Below are 18254 nucleotides of genomic sequence, written 5' to 3'. Positions count from 1 at the left end.
AACAGAACAAATGAGGAGATATATCAAAAGACTTTATTTACAATAGAGAAATTTTACAAATATAGTTTTTAAAAATTATGTGTCAATCTATTATGTTTCCCATAACATTAGAGATTTATATAAAGTTGAAAATGACACAGTGGATTTAAGTACAAATAAAAAACAATGGGAAGAACTACTGGTACACATGAAGGTGTCATGACAAACATCACTGAAGTTCTGTAAACTGCCATATAACTTACATGTGTGTCACACAATGTATACCAAACATGTGCAGAAACAAAATTAAGTGCTATTTTAATTATTCACCTTTTGGGATGTGAAAACATATGTAAACATAATTGCACAGTTTTTGCTGAAAATGAACGAAAGACAACCTCTACCTAAGGACTTCAGTTGTTTAAAATAATTAACACAAAATATAACTTTAATTAAATTATATCACCATAATAGTAATCTCTTATTTTGCTTACATGATTGGTATTTTGGGTCCTAGGCTAAAAATATCCAAGTTCTAGAATTGAAATAACTTTGTTCTTGCTATTGGCTGGGCAGCATGTAGTATAATCTTCTTACCTATTTATATCAGAAAGGAAAAGGTTCATCATAGTACAGTCCTATGTGTTCATACAACCTGACTTTAGTATCCTATCTGCTGCAGAAATACCTATCAGCTTGTGCTCTTTCAAATCAGATTGAAAAGCAAAGAAAATAAATTATTTTAAATTGCTAGTTCAAAGACATTCATATGAAAGTTATAATCTAAATACATATGGCCCAATTTTGATGAGAATCTTCTACGTTTGCCTTTAAGTTTTGGAAATAGCAATCATGATGTCCTAAAGGATCTTTTCCACTTACTAACTTTACTGATTTATTTTTTGACATATACCAATGAATAACATTGAAAAAAGGGGCAGGTCATATGCCTTTCAGACAATGGAAATCTTTTGAAAAGCTTTCAAAAGCTGAAATAGCTAAAACAACTCAGTCTATTGAGATCTAAGAAAATAACTGTCTTAAAAACTATTAGGCTGAAGCATATGAAATCGCTGATACTGAGCAATTTTTAAACTACAAATGCCTTAATTTCATATGCTTCAACCTAATCTATGGGGTTGCACTGATCTATGTGACCGCTGTAGTTGAAAAGTACAGATGGTCAAAATCTCTGTACCTCAGTACATGCATCATCATATTAGCCCTTTCACAGGAATATATATAAAATATGAACCAATATGATAACCAAATCTATTTCTGGGAAAACGACTCATATCTCAAAAAATGTTTTGAAGACTCATTTAATTATAATTATTTTGATCTGCTACAGGACTGTAGAGGATTGGGAGTGTCCATTCCTATGCATTACTTCTAAGCGGAGATTGCTACGTTGAACTTAACCAGACAAAATATACTATATCCTAATTTGGCCTAAAAGTTTAATAGATTTTTCCTCAATCGACCATGAATAGACACATTGCCAAAGATTCTCTGAGTTAAATCCTGCTTTCATAAACTGAAATGAATAATTTACTAAGTTTGAGAAAAGACCCTTTTCAAACCTGAAAAACCTAAACAAATGTAATAGTTTCTTTTTTTTCAAGAAAAATACATTACAGATGAAATGCAAACAAAAAAACCATATGGAATACCCTCTTTCCAGAGAGTGGGCCCCGATTTCTTTACATATTCAGATAAAAGCAAAAGCTAACTCACTAAAAGTTATACAGTTTCCCTTTAAAAAATATAATTCGGTAATAGCAGAGCTCTGCAAAACTGAAAAGCTCACTTTGTTGTGTGGTGGAGAATGGAAGAAATTAACCAGTACATGATCCAGAGATGACACAGGGCATTTAAAATAAAATCTGAAAACTATTTCCCAAATTAGGAAACACTAATATAATTAACTGACAAAAATATACCGTGGATCTGATGAAATGAGGTCGACAGGAGATGATCCTTTGGGGATGATATTCTAATTTGAATTACAATGTGAGTAAAGTATTCTAGAAGATATTCTATCAAATAATGATAGACCCGCATAAGGACACTGTCACAGTTATAAGATCTGTCTCTGGTGAATAGACAAACCCGATTAACATGAAATTGAAAAGGAAAAAAGCTTTTTTTATTATTTAATTCATTATTATGGCTTTTTGCAACATGGCAAAACATTACAGCTTAAAGCAGACATCATCTCCTCATAGAGGAGGAAAAAGTTTTGCAGTCAAATCAAAATTGTAATTAAGAGATCATAGGTATACTGTTCTATTCAGTTTATTAAAAATAATACTACATCTTCATAAACTCTAGAGATAACAGATTACTTAAAAACAACAACAAAAAACCCTGTGATTCACTGGCTGAATAATAAAGGATACAGTAAGGAATTTAGGTCCATCTATATGTATGATAATAAACATGGAAGACTGCAAAACAATTTTAAAACTTAGAATAATCACAGATCTATTAATAAAAATTCATCATGTGCCTGATCACCAGAAAAAGAATTATTAAGGTATGCAGTGAAAGGAGTGGAGGAGAGTAAAATATAAAATGTCTTTTTATTTCCCATCGTCTTCAACTTTCTTTAAATTCCTAGAGAGTACAGGGAGAAGATGTGCCTCGGTGTTGAAGATCCAATGTTCCAGAGGAAGTAGATCGTCATCAGAAAATATTAAGTACAAATATCTGGAGAGAGAAACATGGGTATGTGAGGCCTGAGGGACCCGGTTATTCAGTGAAACCACAAAGACACAGAGAAAAACCACATCAGCGTCTCCCTTCCCCTTGTGGAGAAGTGTGGACAACAGTCAAGTACAGCAAAACCTTAAGAAGTACACTCGTTACTGCTGAGGAAAAGAAGCTGCTGTTTGCTTTGGTCCGTGGACAAGAACCATACAAAGCAGTCCCAAGGGGCTCCCCTGGTGGCTCAGTAGTAAAGAATCTACCTGCCAACACAGGAGACACGGGTTCAATCCCTGACCAGGAAGATCCCACACTTGGAACATCTGAGCCTGTGCACCACAACTATCGAGCCTGTGCTCTGGAGCCTGGGAGCTGCAACTCTAGAGCCTGTGCTCTAGAGCCCTGAGCCCATGTGCTGCAAGGACTGAAGCCCAGGTGCCCGAGAGCTCGTGCTCTGCAACAAGAGAGGCCACCGCAATGAGAAGCCTGCTCACTGCAACCAGAGTGTAGCCCCTGCTCACCACAACTAGAGAAAAGCCTGTGCAGCAATGAAGACCCAGGACAGCCAAAAATAAAAAAAAAGGTAGTACATGTAAAAATGTTAACTTTAAAAAAAAAAAAAAAAACGGTAGTCCCAAGCCGCCGAACTTACACAATGATGAAAACACACCCACAGTTACTGCCATGCATGTAGAATGGATTTCAGAAGCAGTCATGCTTGGTATTATTTGAATGTGCTCATGATAAAGACAACTTTCAGAAAGAAGGTCTGTTCAGGTATCTCGGTCACATGCACTGAGAATAACTTTTACTTACTTCAGTGTCTCTGCCAGGAAGAAGCTCTGCTGTACATCATCGTAGCTCTCCTTGGTGAAGTAAACGTCCCTGAGGCCGGAGTAGCCTCCTTTCACCCTGCAGTGTTTCTCCAGGGCCTAATCCGCAAAGAGGAGGGGAAAATGGTCACGTTTCAGGAAACTGGCTGTCACAGAGTTTTACTACCAGACTGTCACGTTTAAATAAAATAAGGACTTAAACTGACCGGCTGTGCCACCCCATGGACTGAGGCCCATCAGGCTTCTCTGTCCATGGGAGTCTCCAGGCAAGAATACTGGAGTGGGTTGCCATTCCCTTCTCCACTGGATCTTCCCGACCCAGGGATAGAGCCCAGGTAGGTCTCTTATGTCTACCTGCATTGGCAGGAGGCTTTTTTTTTTTTTTTTTTTCCACTAGCGCCACCTGGGAAGCCCATGGACAGTATATCTCATCTAACTGGAAACATTTTTACATTTAATTTCAGAATAATTTTTAAACCATTTCATCTTATGGTCTAGAGCAAGATTCGCAAACTACAGACCAAAAAGTACATCCAGCCTGCTTTTTGTTTTTGTAAATACAGTATTATGGAACCACAGACACACTCATTTATATATTGTGTATGGCCATTTTTTCACTACAGTGGCAGAGCTGAGTAAATGCTTATGGGCCCCAAGCCTAATTCTCTTTGGCTCTTACAGAAAGTTTGTTGACACCTGGTCTGGAAAAACTGTTAATGTCAACTGGGACTCTAAACCACTGGTTGAGCGTGCTGGGCTGCTATGGTCATCAGAACTTCTTATCTTTAAAAAATCGATAGCAGAGCACTAATGAGTGATACTGGTGACTGACAGATATAAAAGGAGAAAATGAAAACCAGTGAAAAAAACATGGCTGGCATCTATTTCTGAAATATATTTTTCTTTTCTTTAGACTGAGATGGAAGAAGATGGGATTAAACCACTGGTAACTAACCAGAGAGAAAGGATCCTACATTCTTATCATTGACTGACTAAAAAAAGTGCGTATTATAGTCAGAGATGGGAAAAGATAAGGGATGGGCAGTGTGAGAATGAAAATTCAGGTAATAGAATTTTAAAATGACTTGCCTTCCATTGTGTCAGTTACTGCTAACCTGACTGCTCTTTGTATTGGATATCTGGATATTACACTGGTTTGCCTTACTGGTTACCAGGCACAATCATCTCCAGGAAGTTATTTTCTACTCACTACATCCTATTAATTTTAATAACTATATGGTAAAATAAAGATTCCCACTGTATACAAACTCTTACTGGAAATCTGGTTCTAATTCATAGAATGTTGACAAAAATAATAAAGTGTAAGACTAAGTCCCTTACAATGTTTAATGAGATAAAGGAAACATGAATAAGATCAAGTTATTCTTCAGGTTATTGTGATCTATAGATCTATAGATCACAATCCTATCCCTTTTAAAAAAAAAATTTGTATAATTATATTGCATTTTCCTCCTATTTAGCTAAACTACCAAGAAGCTACGGCATAGCTCTTGCCATATTAATTGAGAAAAATCTTCATCGGTGAGAAAAGGGTTTGGAGGAAAGCACGGCTCTAAGAATGCGGAGCCTGGAAAAGGTGAGGTGGAAGGCGAAGGCAGGGAGCAGGAGTGTGGTGCTGAGCGATCCACTTCCATCTGCAGACACTGATAATGAGTGTATTGATTCCACACCCTAGGGCTGGAGGGCAGAAGGGAGACAGCATTGGTCGGGAGAAAAAGCATTTAATTACCAGGTGAAAGAAAATCCAAGTGGCAGGCTACGTGAACATGTCTCCTAGTGTAGAACTTTTTAAAAGCCCTAGGGAACATAAGAACAATCAACTTAAAAAAAAGCAGTTTCGATTATACTCTTAGTTTCAGACAAAGAACTAAATGGAGGGAAAGCCTGAAGAAAGGAACTTTCAGGTTCTATTATATTTTTCCTTCCTTCCTTTTTTGATAACTGTTCTGTCTGATAAAAAGTCAAATGCCAGATACATGGAGTAGGCCAAAAATTATTTGTAAAAAAGGGTAAAAAAATAAAAAGATTCAGAAGTAGGTAAATTTGTTGTTATTGAACGTAATGAAATCCTATTTCCAGACATTTCCTTAAAAAGAAGAATTTATCCGCAAAACTTTTTCTTGATTTTTTCCCTTGAAGTTCTTTGGTACTGTGATAAACTAAAGAGAGGGCCAGGCATGATAAACAGCTAACCCTCCTTTCTACAGAAATTTCTGTATGATAATGTATTAGTTGCTCACTTGTGTCCAACTCTTTGCGACCCCATGGACTGTTCCGTCCATGGGATTTTCCAGGCAAGAATACTGGAGTGGGTTGCCATTTCCTTCTCCAGGGCATCTTCCCGACCCAGGGGTCAGAAATTTCTATAAGCTCCTTCTTCTGTTGTAGAAAAAAAGAGTTGTTTTGGGGGCTGGTGCTGCCCAAACAGTTTTCATCTTTTCAGTTCACTTCCACTCATTCTTTTTTCTCTCCCATGCCTAACGTGGTGAACCAGAGTAGTCAAGAACACAATCTGACATTTTAGAGGTGGGGGCTAAGTCCCAGCTCTAGACTTCCTCACTGTGGCCTCAGTTTTCTGGATCTAGGGAGCATCCTTTTTTTCAACATGAGGTTGTCCTGAGAATAGAACCAGAAGATGACACACTTACTATTATTAGCACAGTGCGGGCCTTTCAGAAGTTTAGAGAGGCCTGCCTGCATGCTAGGTCACTTTAGTCATGTCTGACTCCTTGTGGCCCTATGGACTGTATAGCCCATCAGGCTCCTCTGTCCATGGGGATTCTCCTGGCAAGAATACTGGAGTGGGTTGTCACGTCCTCCCTCCAGGGATCTTTCCAACCTGGGGATCAAACCCCAGGGATCTTTCCAACCCGGGGATCAAACCCATGCCTCTTATGTCTCAGGCATTGGGAGGTGGGTTCTTTACCGCTAGGGCCACCAGGGAAGCTTAGAGAGGCCTAGCTACTTTAATATTTTGACATTTTTGGTAAATTAAAAAGAAAAACAAGGCCGGGAGAAATGCCAAAGAGGCATTTTTAACTTTCAAAAAATAAAAAAACCCTCATGTCAAGTCTAAATTTTAAGACTTCAGAGATGTGAAGCTGGGGACAAGCAGCTCTCCTGGGTCCCCATGACAGTCCCTGGCTTTAGTTTCTTGACAGTGGAAGAGGCCACGTACCCAGGACGCTTAGTCTGATCAGAATACATCATTTCACTACAATCTTTGGGACTCTCAGCCTCTGGACATGGGTTCCTCCAAAAGCAGAGCAAGAGACATGGGCTGGATGCAGCGAGCTTTGCTTTTTACAGAGGTGACATCAGGAAGTGATTGAGCTGGTGGGAAAAGTGAAGTAAGGAAGGGAGGAGGGCCAGTGAAATACACATGGAGCAGGTCACAGCTGTGTGCATGGGGGCTCATTCCTGCCTGAAACCCTCTAAAGAGCCAAATAGAATGCCTCTCAGAATGATTCTTCGGAATAACTATTCTGGGATAGTGATGTATCAACTCCAAAACCTCAGTGGCCAAGGGCGGCCCTTGGGGCTGCAGCCTCCCACACGTCCCAGACCTCCGCCAGCTGCCTCAGAAGAGGCTCTGAGTCAGAACAGCTGAGAAGCACTGGCGCTGGGCAAGACAGGGCCAGCAGGCCAGGGTGTTGTCCACTGAAGCTGAAGCCAGGACACAGGGAGGGCCGATGGGACGGGACACAGCACAAAAGGAAGAGAAGGTGCTGCCGTACCTTCTGAGTCTATGATCTCCGTGGCTTTTCACAGAAGGCAAGAGGCCCCAGCACTACCACCCCCGACTACATTTCAAGTTCTAACAGAAGTTACCACAGGCAAAAAACGGGGATTCCTGTGTTGCGACACAAGCAAACAATCTGACATCATATGCTACGGTAAAAGGAGTCAACAGATAAAAACCCTAACACATCAAACCAACCTTCATACCCTACAGACAACTCCCTCCGCAAGAACCAAGCAAATCAAAGCTTTCTGCCCACACGACAAACTACCGTCATACGATTTTTTTTCACACTTTAACATGTCTAAAATTGGCATGTCATAATTTAATTGGTATTGTTGTATTTTCTTAATGGTATATAAAATAATGGTGTTTCTTATCAACTATGGTGTTTCATATTTGATGAAATGTTATTACTGAAATTTTTAATTTAAACTGATACTTGCAAGTGAGTATTAACCTTAATTTCCTTGCTGGCCTACTGAAGACCAAAATAATTCCCAATTACCAAAGCTTAGCTGAATCTCAATTTTAATATACTTTTTATTCAGAGGAAAAAACATAAAGAAACTGGAATTACAACTGACTAACCATAATTAGAAAATTTTTCAAAAAAAAAAAGAGGCATAAAGAATTGCTATTACTTAAAATAACTGACAACTGGTGATAAGATACATACCAAATGAAAAGAGTAATAAGCAAGATTCATCAACAGCTTCCTAAGATATTAGTTAAATTTTACACAAAGGCAATGCTCATTTTAGATTTCCTAAGAGAAGTTATTCCTAATGGTTTTAAAAGCCAGCTAACTTTCTAACAAAGAGTGCTAGACAGTAAGAGAGTGTATTGATAATTAAAGCGTTTGCCAGTTCTTATCCCCTGAATTTCCTCCCACTCCTTCTGAAATAATAGCTCTTAAAATTAGACATTGTTTGATGCATATCGTAAAGTGCACCTCCTCTGGCATTCAGCACACAAAGTGTTCAACAGATTAGTTCAGGAAGATTATACATCATATTCAGCAGGAAGAGATCCATGAAATGCCAGGATAATCCAAATAACACACTGGACAGATAGAAAGCTTACAGATATTCCGAGGATTCCGAGACCTGTGTTAGAATATTCATGTACAAAGTAGTTCTTCTATAGGTACTGTCTAAAAGTTAGATCTAAGTAGCTCATTTGCTCTAATTAAAAGCATATATTACCACTATGATGCTCAAAGACTAAAAGAAACAATCATACAGGGTTTCTTGAAACATACAACAGGTAAGGGTGACTATTCCCAAGTTGCCAGATACCCTTTGTGGGATTAACTGGTCAATGTTTTTATAAACATGAGAACTTAATTTTATAATAGGTCTTTCCAGATTCTCCTTCAATACCAGAGGAGGTATATTTATATACAAAAAACAGAGCTGAAGGCAGGGATGTGGGATGACTTAACTGAAAACACTCAGTCTTGAATGGAAAGATGGCTGGTCAAAGCTTTAAGCTCTAAGAATCATAGGAGAGTTAATATACTAGATTGATAGGGATCACTGAGTATTTTTTCCACACACATATTCCCATAAGAAACACAAGCAAACTAAAACGTCACCTCCACAGCTTCCCAGGCCCATTTCCTGTACTTTGGATCATGAGTCAGTCGCCACATGTACATGTAAGTCTCAACAACTTCTGGCCGTAAGATGTAGTATTTCTCATTTTGCCTCGTAGCAATGGCTTCAACACCACCATCGAATCTGAAAGCTTCTGGTCCCAGTTTCACAACTAAAAGACATGCAGTGGGGGACAAGGGTTATTGTCTCTGACAATGCTTAGTGTCTATAACTTAAATGAAATTAAAAGATACTTTAGAACACTCAAGAGGGGTGCCAAAATGATCATTTTAAGGAATAGCTATAAACACTGTATAATAAGCAATGTTCAATATATATTTTTAATTTATCTACTGAAAATAGTACATTTAAGAAAGTGGTAATAATCCTTTACTTTCTTTCATTTTACCACCATTTACCGAGTCCTCACTGGGTCAGCGCGAAGCACCACCTTATTAGTGAGCTAAAAAATTAGTGTTTGAGAACTCTAAGTCATTATGGCATGAAGGTTATATAGTACTTGTGCATCAAACTTTCATAAGAAGGCAGCTAGACTCATCATATGGGGCTTCCCAGGTCGTGCCAGTGGTAAAGAACCTGCCTGCCAATGTGGGAGACTTAAGAGACATGGGTTTGATCCCTGAGTCTGAAATGTTCCCTGGAGGAGGGCATGGCAACCCCCTCCAGTATTCTTGCCTGGAGAATCTCGTGGACAGAGGAGCCTGGTGAGTTACAGCCCACAGGGTTGCAGAGTCAGATACAAATGAAGGAACTTAGCATGCATGTAGATTCATTGTATATTTCATGCAGATTCTGGGAAGATTAATAATGGTTTATAACATACCAAATTTCTTCTGTATTAGGACAGGGACTCTCGCCCAATGTTATTTACATAAAGCAGGGTCAGTAAGTTAGACTTGACCTTTTATGGCCTGGATTTTTGTTTATTGGTAAACTAAAAGTAAATGTTTTTATGTAGAAAAGCAATGCCTCTTAAAGTAAAAATGTAAATTCCTTTAAGATATTAATCATAATCATCAAATATTCACCAGGCACAGTGGATGTTTTTTTGATGGCAACAAATGGACAAAGTTACTTAATGAAATAAAAAAGCACAAAGACCATATATGAAGAGTAATAGGGACTCACAGGTGCGATTGTAAGATTCGTGACAGGTCCGGGCAATTTCAGCCCCAAGTTGAAGGTAGTGTTGGGTCATTCCTTCAGGAGCGTCGTCTGCCCCGAGTGCAAACATGCCTCCAGCAAAGCAGGTCAGGTGGCCCATCTTGTGTTCCAGGAGGCCCCCTTTCCACTCTGCGATGTAAGTCAGCCCGTTACGGGACTTCCGGATCAAGTGAGTCTCAATAGCCTGAAAATAATACTTATTTTCAACATTTTGTAATCTTTTCTCAGATTTATACTAAAAGAACATTGTGGCTCAGATGGTAAAGAGTCCATCTGCAATGCAGGAGACCAGGGTTCGATTCCTGGGTCAGGAATGTCCCCTGGAGAAGGGAATGGCAACCTACTCCAGTATTCTTGCCTGGAAAATCCCATGGACACAGGAGCCTGATGGGCTACAGTCCATGGGGTCGAAAACAGCTGGACACGACTGAGTAACTAACATATTCACTTTTACCACAACAGTATGTGTATATATATGTGTGTGTGTATATATATATATATATATATATATATGTATATATATATAAAAGAATAAAAAACCACTCACAATTTGAATTTGGTTCCATAAATACAACTCAACTTGAAATTTCATTTATTGCTTTTGTATATCTCCTCTAATCTATGCTTTGTTAGTTTGGTTCATTAGAATTAATGCTGTTGGGCCAGCCCCATAGGTTTTGCTTGGTTCCATGATCAAACACTTGTAGTCCTCAGACCAGAAAAGCTGTCTTCTTTTCAAAGACAGGCCACTGGTATAGTGTTGAGAGCTGCTTTAATGCATTTCCATTTTCAAAAATAACACAAAGCACTGGCTCAGCTCTGAATAATGAGGAGAGCATATTTGTATATAAAACCCAGGCTAGTGCTATTACTCTTCCTTTCTCTCCCTTAGGCTTGAAAGGGTGGCAAAACAGAGTGGAGAAAAAGGAGCTGTTCTTTGGTCAGTCAGATTTTGTGTATGTATGTGCTTAGTTGCTCAGTCGTGTCTGACTCTGCAATGCCATGGACACCAGGCTCTTCTATTCATGGAATTTTCCAGGCAAGAATACTATAGTGGGTTGTCATTTCCTATGCCAGGGGATCTTCCTGACCCAGGTATCAAACCAGTGTCTCTAAGATCTCCTGCACTGGCAGATAGATCTTTACCACTGCTTGGTCTGGGAAGCCCCAATTGCTCGGCTTCAAATTTCAGCACTGACATTTACTATCTGCAAACTTTGTGGGTAATTTGCTTACTGTATCTTTAAATCTCAGTATCCTTATCCATGAAATAGGAATAGTAGTATCCATTGAGAAAACTGCAACATTTTGTTTATAAAGCAGTCAATACAGTGATTCAGTTCAGTTCAGTTCAGTTCAGTCGCTCAGTCGTGTCTGACTCTTCACGACCCCATGAATCGCAGCACGCCAGGCCTCCCTGTCCATCACCATCTCCCGGAGTTCACTCAAACTCACGTCATCGAGTCGGTGATGGCATCTAGCCATCTCATCCTCTGTCGTCCCCTTCTCCTCCTGCCCCCAATCCTCCCAGCATCAGGGTCTTTTCCAATGAGTCAACTCTTCGCATGAGGTGGCCAAAGTACTGGAGTTTCAGCTTTAGCATCATTCCTTCCAATGAACACCCAGGACTGATCTCCTTTAGAATGGACTGGTTGGATCTCCTTGCTCTCCAAGGGACTCTCAAGAGTCTTCTCCAGCACCACAGTTCAAAACCATCAATTCTTCGGCGTTCAGCTTTCTTCGCAGTCCAACTCTCACATCCATACATGATCACTGGAAAAACCATAGCCTTGACTAGACAGACCTTTGTTGGCAAAGTAATGTCTCTGCTTTTGAATATGCTATCTAGGTCGGTCATAACTTTCCTTCCAAGGAGTAAGCGTCTTTTAATTTCATGGCTGCAATCACCATCTGCAGTGATTTTGGAGCCCCCAAAAATAAAGTCTGACACTGTTTCCACTATTTCCCCATCCATTTCCCATGAAGGGATGGGACCAGATGCCATGATCTTCGTTTTCTGAATGTTGAGCTTTAAGCCAACTTTTTCACTCTCCTCTTTCACGTTCATCAAGAGGCTTTTTAGTTCCTCTTCACTTTCTGCCATAAGGGTGGTGTCATCTGCATATCTGAGGTGATTGATCTTTCTCCTGGCAATCTTGATTCCAGTTTGTGCTTCTTCCAGCCCAGCATTTCTCATGATGTACTCTGCATAGAAGTTAAATAAGCAGGGTGACAATATACAGCCTTGATGTACTCCTTTTCCTATTTGGAACCAGTCTGTTGTTCCATGTCCAGTTCTAACTGTTGCTTCCTGACTTGCATATAGGTTTCTCAAGAGGCAGGTCAGGTGGTCTGGTATTCCCATCTCGTTCAGAATTTTCCACAGTTTATTGTGATCCACACAGTCAATAAAGTCAATATTGACTTTTTTTGGCATAGTCAATAAAGCGGAAATAGATGTTTTTCTGGAAGTCTCTTGCTTTTTCGATGATCCAGCAGATGTTGGCAATTTGATCTCTGGTTCCTCTGCCTTTTCTAAAACCAGCTTGAACATCTAGATTAGCACTTGATAAAAGCCATTTATTATCATCACATCACTACTGGTAACACATGAATTAAATTCCTCCCTAATAATTCTATTAAAAAGGATATTAATATATGATGAATAAGTTTTTTTTAAAAGAAAAAAGGTCTTTAAATTTGGGAGAAATGATTTTACAAAAATGACTAAACATCTTTGGCTATTTCTGCCCCAGAACTGTTGATATTCTTCTGAGTATATAAACAAAATAAGCCTTATTAGAAAAAAACAAAGTTGTAGTATAAGGGCTTGGGATTACTATTTTTATTACTTAAATAGGAAATACCCCCCACACTCTCAATTATTAATACTTCTTGGAAGGAGAAGGGCTATGACTGTGTCTATAACTGTTAGAGTATCATCAAAAAAGAGATTTTAGGAAGCACATTTGAGAATACAGGCATACCTTTTTTTATTGTGCTTTGCTTTATTACACTTTGCAGATACTGTGTTTTCCACAAACTGAAGTTTTGCTGTGACCCTGTATTAAGAAAGTCTTCAGCATTGTTTTTCCAACAGCATTTGTTCTTTTCATGTCTCTGGGTCACATTTTGATAATTAGCAACACTTCAAACTTTTTCAATATTATTATATTCATTATGGTGATTTGTATCCGTCACCTTTAATGTTACTATTATGATTCACTGAAGACTCAGATGATGGTTAGTATTTTTAACTAGAGTATATACATTGTTTGCTTTATACATACTGTTATTGTACACTTAATAGCCTAGAGTGTAGTGTAAATATAACTTTATATGCATGGGACAACCAAAAATTTCATGTGAGTTGCTTTACTATGTTACTTGCTTTATTGCAGTGGTCTGGAACTGAACCCACAATATCTCTGAGGCATGCCTGTAGTAGATACAGACAAAATTGTGATAGAGAAGAATGAATGAAAATGAATGCATAGGTAGATCAAACCTCTTTTACCTTTATTAGAAATAAACAAATGAAACCAAGATGGTAGGAAATAAATGAACACACTACTGTGCTCATTAACTGTGGTTAAGCTAATTTTATTGATGGTCTAGATATTACATTAATATTTCATTCTTATTTAATGCAACTGAACATCTTAGTTATTTACACTTCTCATAGCACAAATTGCAATAAAGTCCTTCAAGCAGATACTTGTTCATCACCCAAGAAATTATTCTTTCTACATGGCAAGAGTAATAGCTTTGAGCATGCATTAGAGAAACATTATTACCCTGTTATGGATCCTGAATAAAGTACTACATTATTTTTGGTATGATTCTGACCAAGTCACTATCTCTCAAAACAAACTACAGTGAAGTTTCAAGACTTTTGAAACAACGTTTGTGTGGCAATGGGAAAATGTAAATAAATATAAAGGAGGAAAAATTAGTCTTCAGTGGTTTTAAAATATGTTCTGTCAAACCTATAGAGAATTGATTAGGAAAAAATAAACTTGTATATTTTGTGATTTCATCCTTCTATATTTGAAAAAAATTAGTTGGATGTGCCTCTAGAATCCTAAATGCCTAATATGTCACCTGTCCAGATCACTCCAATGGACTTTCTGGCAGCATGAGAATCTACCACCTTGGATTCTTAGTATGGCTTCCAGATGAGGCCACATTAACAGCCAGGTAAAAACTCAAAAGTATCTGTTATTAACACAATCCAAAGAAAACATGCCACTCTGGGATTAAATGATTTTCAAAAGGCACTAGAAGCTAAAGCTGATGGACTGCATGTCCAGTAAATTACCTGTCCAGAACAACACTGCAAGGGATCCTCTACTTCACAACAATGATCTTTTAAAGTACAACCAGGCGGTGATAATGCTAAAGAACTTGCTTGCCAGTGCAGGAGATGTGAGACGCAGGTTCGATCCCTGGATCGGGAAGATCCCCTGGAGGAGGGCATGGCAAGCCACTCCAGTATTCTTGCCTGGAGAATCCCATGGACAGAGGAGGCTGGCGGGCTACAGTCCATAGTGGCACAGAGTCAGACACGACTGAAACGACTCGGCACGCATGCAAGCAGCAAAATGTAACCAGCACAAAGAAATTTTACTATGTAAGACGTGACTACTTCTTCAAATCAAAAGTGCAATTGTTCTAACTTTGCTTTCTAAGTTGAAAAACACAATATGGATTGAAAGTGTTTTTACTATTAAGAGAAAGAGGAAACACTTTGACTTCATTTGCTCTTAATGGATTTTCCTGTCAACGGTTTGTCTAAATACAATATGTTAAAAGCTGGGGGCGGGGGGCGGGGTATAGTTTTAGAAACCAAGGGAAAAGTATTTGAAAGAGTATTTTAAAGTTGTCTTTCCTGGAACATCAAGATCTTAGGGGGCCACTTTAAGATTAGAGTAATTAAAATGTCTGCCAGGACAGTAATTAAAAATGATATAAGGGAAACCATACTGTATGGAGAACTCCCTGAGTTAAAACCTGAAACCTCACAGGAATGAAGAAAAAATAAATCTGGAAGAGGGCATATGGACCATATCCTAGTCTGCTTTTAATGTTTATCATGTGTCTTAAAGGCTGTGTGAAATGAAGGCCACGGCTCTAACTAAGGTGTCTGGTTCCAATATCTGAAATATTAAAGAGCTGTATCTGCTCTGTGTAGTAAAGTTCACTATTGACCTTGGAGGGAACCAATGTAATATTAAATCTAGAGAGAGGGATATATGTATGCATATGGCTGATTCACTTCATCGTACAGCAGAAACTGACACAACACAGTAAAATAATTATATTCCAATTAAAAAGTGGTGATGGGAAAACTGGACAGCTACATGCAAGAGACTCAAACTGGACTACTTTTTCACACCATATATAAACATAAATTCAAAATGGATTAAAGACTTAAGAGTAAGATCTGAAACTATAAAGCTCCTAGAAGAAAATATTGGCAGTGCATTCTTTGACATTGGTCCTAGAACTATATATATATTTATATGACTTCCTTGGTGGCTCAAATGGTAAAGAATCTGCCTGCGATGCAGGAGACCTGGGTTCAATCTGTGGGTTGGGAATATCCCCTGAGAAGGGAATGGCTATCCACTCCAGTATTCTTGCCTGGAGAATTCCATATATCGTTTTTTGATCTGTCACCTTAGGGAAGGAAAATAAAAACAAACAAGGGAGACTACATCAAACTAAAGAGCTTTTGCACAGTGAAGGAAACTAACAACAACAGCAGGAAAAGAAAGGCCACCTACTAAATGGGCGAAGATATCTGAAAATGTATCTGATAAAGGATTAAACAAAATCCACAAACCCATACAACTCAACAAACAACCCAATTAAAGTGGACAGAAAACCTGAATAGACATTTTTCTGAAGAAGAGAGAACACAGAGAGATGGCCAACAATCACATGAAAAGATGCTCAACATCACTAATTATCAGGGAAATGCAAGTTAAAACCACAATGAGCTATCACCTCACACCTGTCAGAATGGCAATCATCAAAAAGACAACAAATAACAAATGTTGATGAGGATATGAAGAGAATATGGTTGATAATACTGTAATAACTTTGTATGGGGACAGATGGTTACTAGACTCACTGTGGGTGACAATTTCATAACATACACAAATGTCAAATCACTATATAGTACATTTGAGACTAATATAATATCATACATCAACTACATTTCACTTAAAAAAAAAACTAAACTAACATAACATTGTTAATCAACTCAGATCAGATCAGATCAGTCACTCAGTCGTGTCCGACTCTTTGCGACCCCATGAATTGCAACTCCAATAGAAAATAAAAACACAAAAACTATTTAAGGAAACAAACATATTATATATTTACCTAACACACTATTTATTACACAGTAAATCAACAAATATTTGTTCCCCCTTATTCCTCTTCTATCACAAGGACCTTTGAAAACTATTAATAATCGTCCCTTACAGATTAGTTTGGTTAGTTCAGGTTTTTATTTCAAAGTACTGTCCATAATTAAATGGAAGTAGCCATTAGGACTGTCTGTAATTGTGGGTAATTTTAACTTACTTAATTTTTAGAATATAAATTCAGGATTTTACAATAATTTTAACTGTGACTTTAACAGGGAAGTCACACTTGTTGAAGAAAAATACCTCATTTTCAGATGTGTGAATCTTAACTGAGGTTTGAACCATGAAAAAACTTTTAACTGCCCTATTAGAACGAAACCATATCAAGTATGATTATTATTGGTATAATTATACTATCACATATTGAATTCTACCTAACTGAAAATATTTTGCAACCCACTCAGGTAGTATTTCATTTTTTCATTAAAGCTTGATTAATATGCAAGTTATAAGTTAGTTGAGTGCCAATAATGATTTAAATTTGTGTTTACCTTAATAGCATCAAAATACATTTTCTTAGCCTGGAGATCTGTCTTGTCAGACATTAACCATGCCTTTAGCAAATATTCATAAAAACTGTCTCCAAGTCCTCCAACTGATACATGATCTGCAAAGGAAATGAATTTTAGACTGATTCAGACTTTAATTCAGATAATGCAGTAAAATCACATCAGTTAAGTAGGATACAAAACCCTAAGTCAACAGCAAGTCAATGTTACATTTAAATTCCAACAAATCTGTTTTCAGAAAGATATTCTGAAATGAGCAGATGTGCTGTTAATTAATGTGATATACTTTAAATAATAACCAGTGTAGTTTTATAAGCATGCAGATAAAAAATAATCAACCCTAATTCTAAAATTCTGTTTCATTAGAAAAAATACTAAATTAAAATGTTTCATTATATATACAGAAATTTTAATTGCTTTATCTCTCAGTAAGATAATAAACCATGTCAAAGCTATGAGTATCATCATATCTTACAAAAAACCCCCAAAAACCTGGCCTGAAATATAACCAGAAACTCCTCAGTTTCTTCTAATTATTATTATTTGATAGCTTTTATAGTATTATCAATCTGAAGGGTCAAAATCCTTCAGGGGAGGCCAGTAAGAAAGAAGACAGGGTAGAAGTTTTTCTTCCTATACAGTCACTCTGTATCTGTGGGCTCCCTGTAAGTAGATCCAATCAACTGTGGATTGAATACACCGAAAAAAAAATTTGAGGAAGTTCCAAAGAGCAAAACTTGAACTTGCCATGCACAGCCAAATATTATTTTAATAGCATTACACATATTTACATAGCATTTCCATTGTATTACGTATTAAAGGTAGCAGGTAGTGCAGTGGTAAAAAATCTGCCTGCCAGTGCAGGAGACATGGATTTGATCCCTGGGTTGGGATGATCTCCTGCAGGAGGAAATGACAAACTACTCCAGTATTCTTGCTGGAAAACTCTTGTGGACAGAGGAGCCTTGTGGGCTACAGTCCATGGGATCACAAAGGCAGACATGACTGAGCAACTAAGCATGCATGTGCACACAGGTATTAAACATACTCTAGAGATGACAGGAGGATATGCATAGGTTACTTGCATATACTATGCCATTTTATATAAGGGAATGAGATCTGTAAATTTTGGTATTGTGGAGTCCTGGAAGCTACACTCTACAGATAGGAAGGATGGAATGTACTTCATTCCTACAATCCCCCTCCACTGTCATTTATTATGCTAGATCCACTAT

At 38.0% G+C, this 18254-nt stretch overlaps 1 protein-coding gene across 1 annotated transcript in view; it reads right to left on the bottom strand.

Annotated features, from left to right (window-relative positions):
* Positions 1-11: 11 nt before the first annotated feature.
* Positions 12-18254, bottom strand: part of MAN1A1 (mannosidase alpha class 1A member 1) — a 173205-nt gene continuing 154962 nt past the window's right edge. Inside the window, exons 9-13 of the mRNA XM_070376354.1 lie at positions 17002-17117; positions 10035-10254; positions 8885-9057; positions 3505-3620; positions 12-2691 (exon numbers count right to left, since the gene is read on the bottom strand). Coding sequence (XP_070232455.1) covers positions 2565-2691; positions 3505-3620; positions 8885-9057; positions 10035-10254; positions 17002-17117 — 752 coding nt within the window. The 3' untranslated portion in view covers positions 12-2564. The remainder of the gene's footprint in view (positions 2692-3504; positions 3621-8884; positions 9058-10034; positions 10255-17001; positions 17118-18254) is intronic.

Source organism: Bos mutus, chromosome 9 (assembly GCF_027580195.1).
Source record: "Bos mutus isolate GX-2022 chromosome 9, NWIPB_WYAK_1.1, whole genome shotgun sequence".
NCBI lineage: Eukaryota > Metazoa > Chordata > Mammalia > Artiodactyla > Bovidae > Bos > Bos mutus.
The sequence above is the reverse complement of the archived record's forward strand: the minus strand, read 5'-3'. Positions and strand labels throughout refer to the sequence as shown.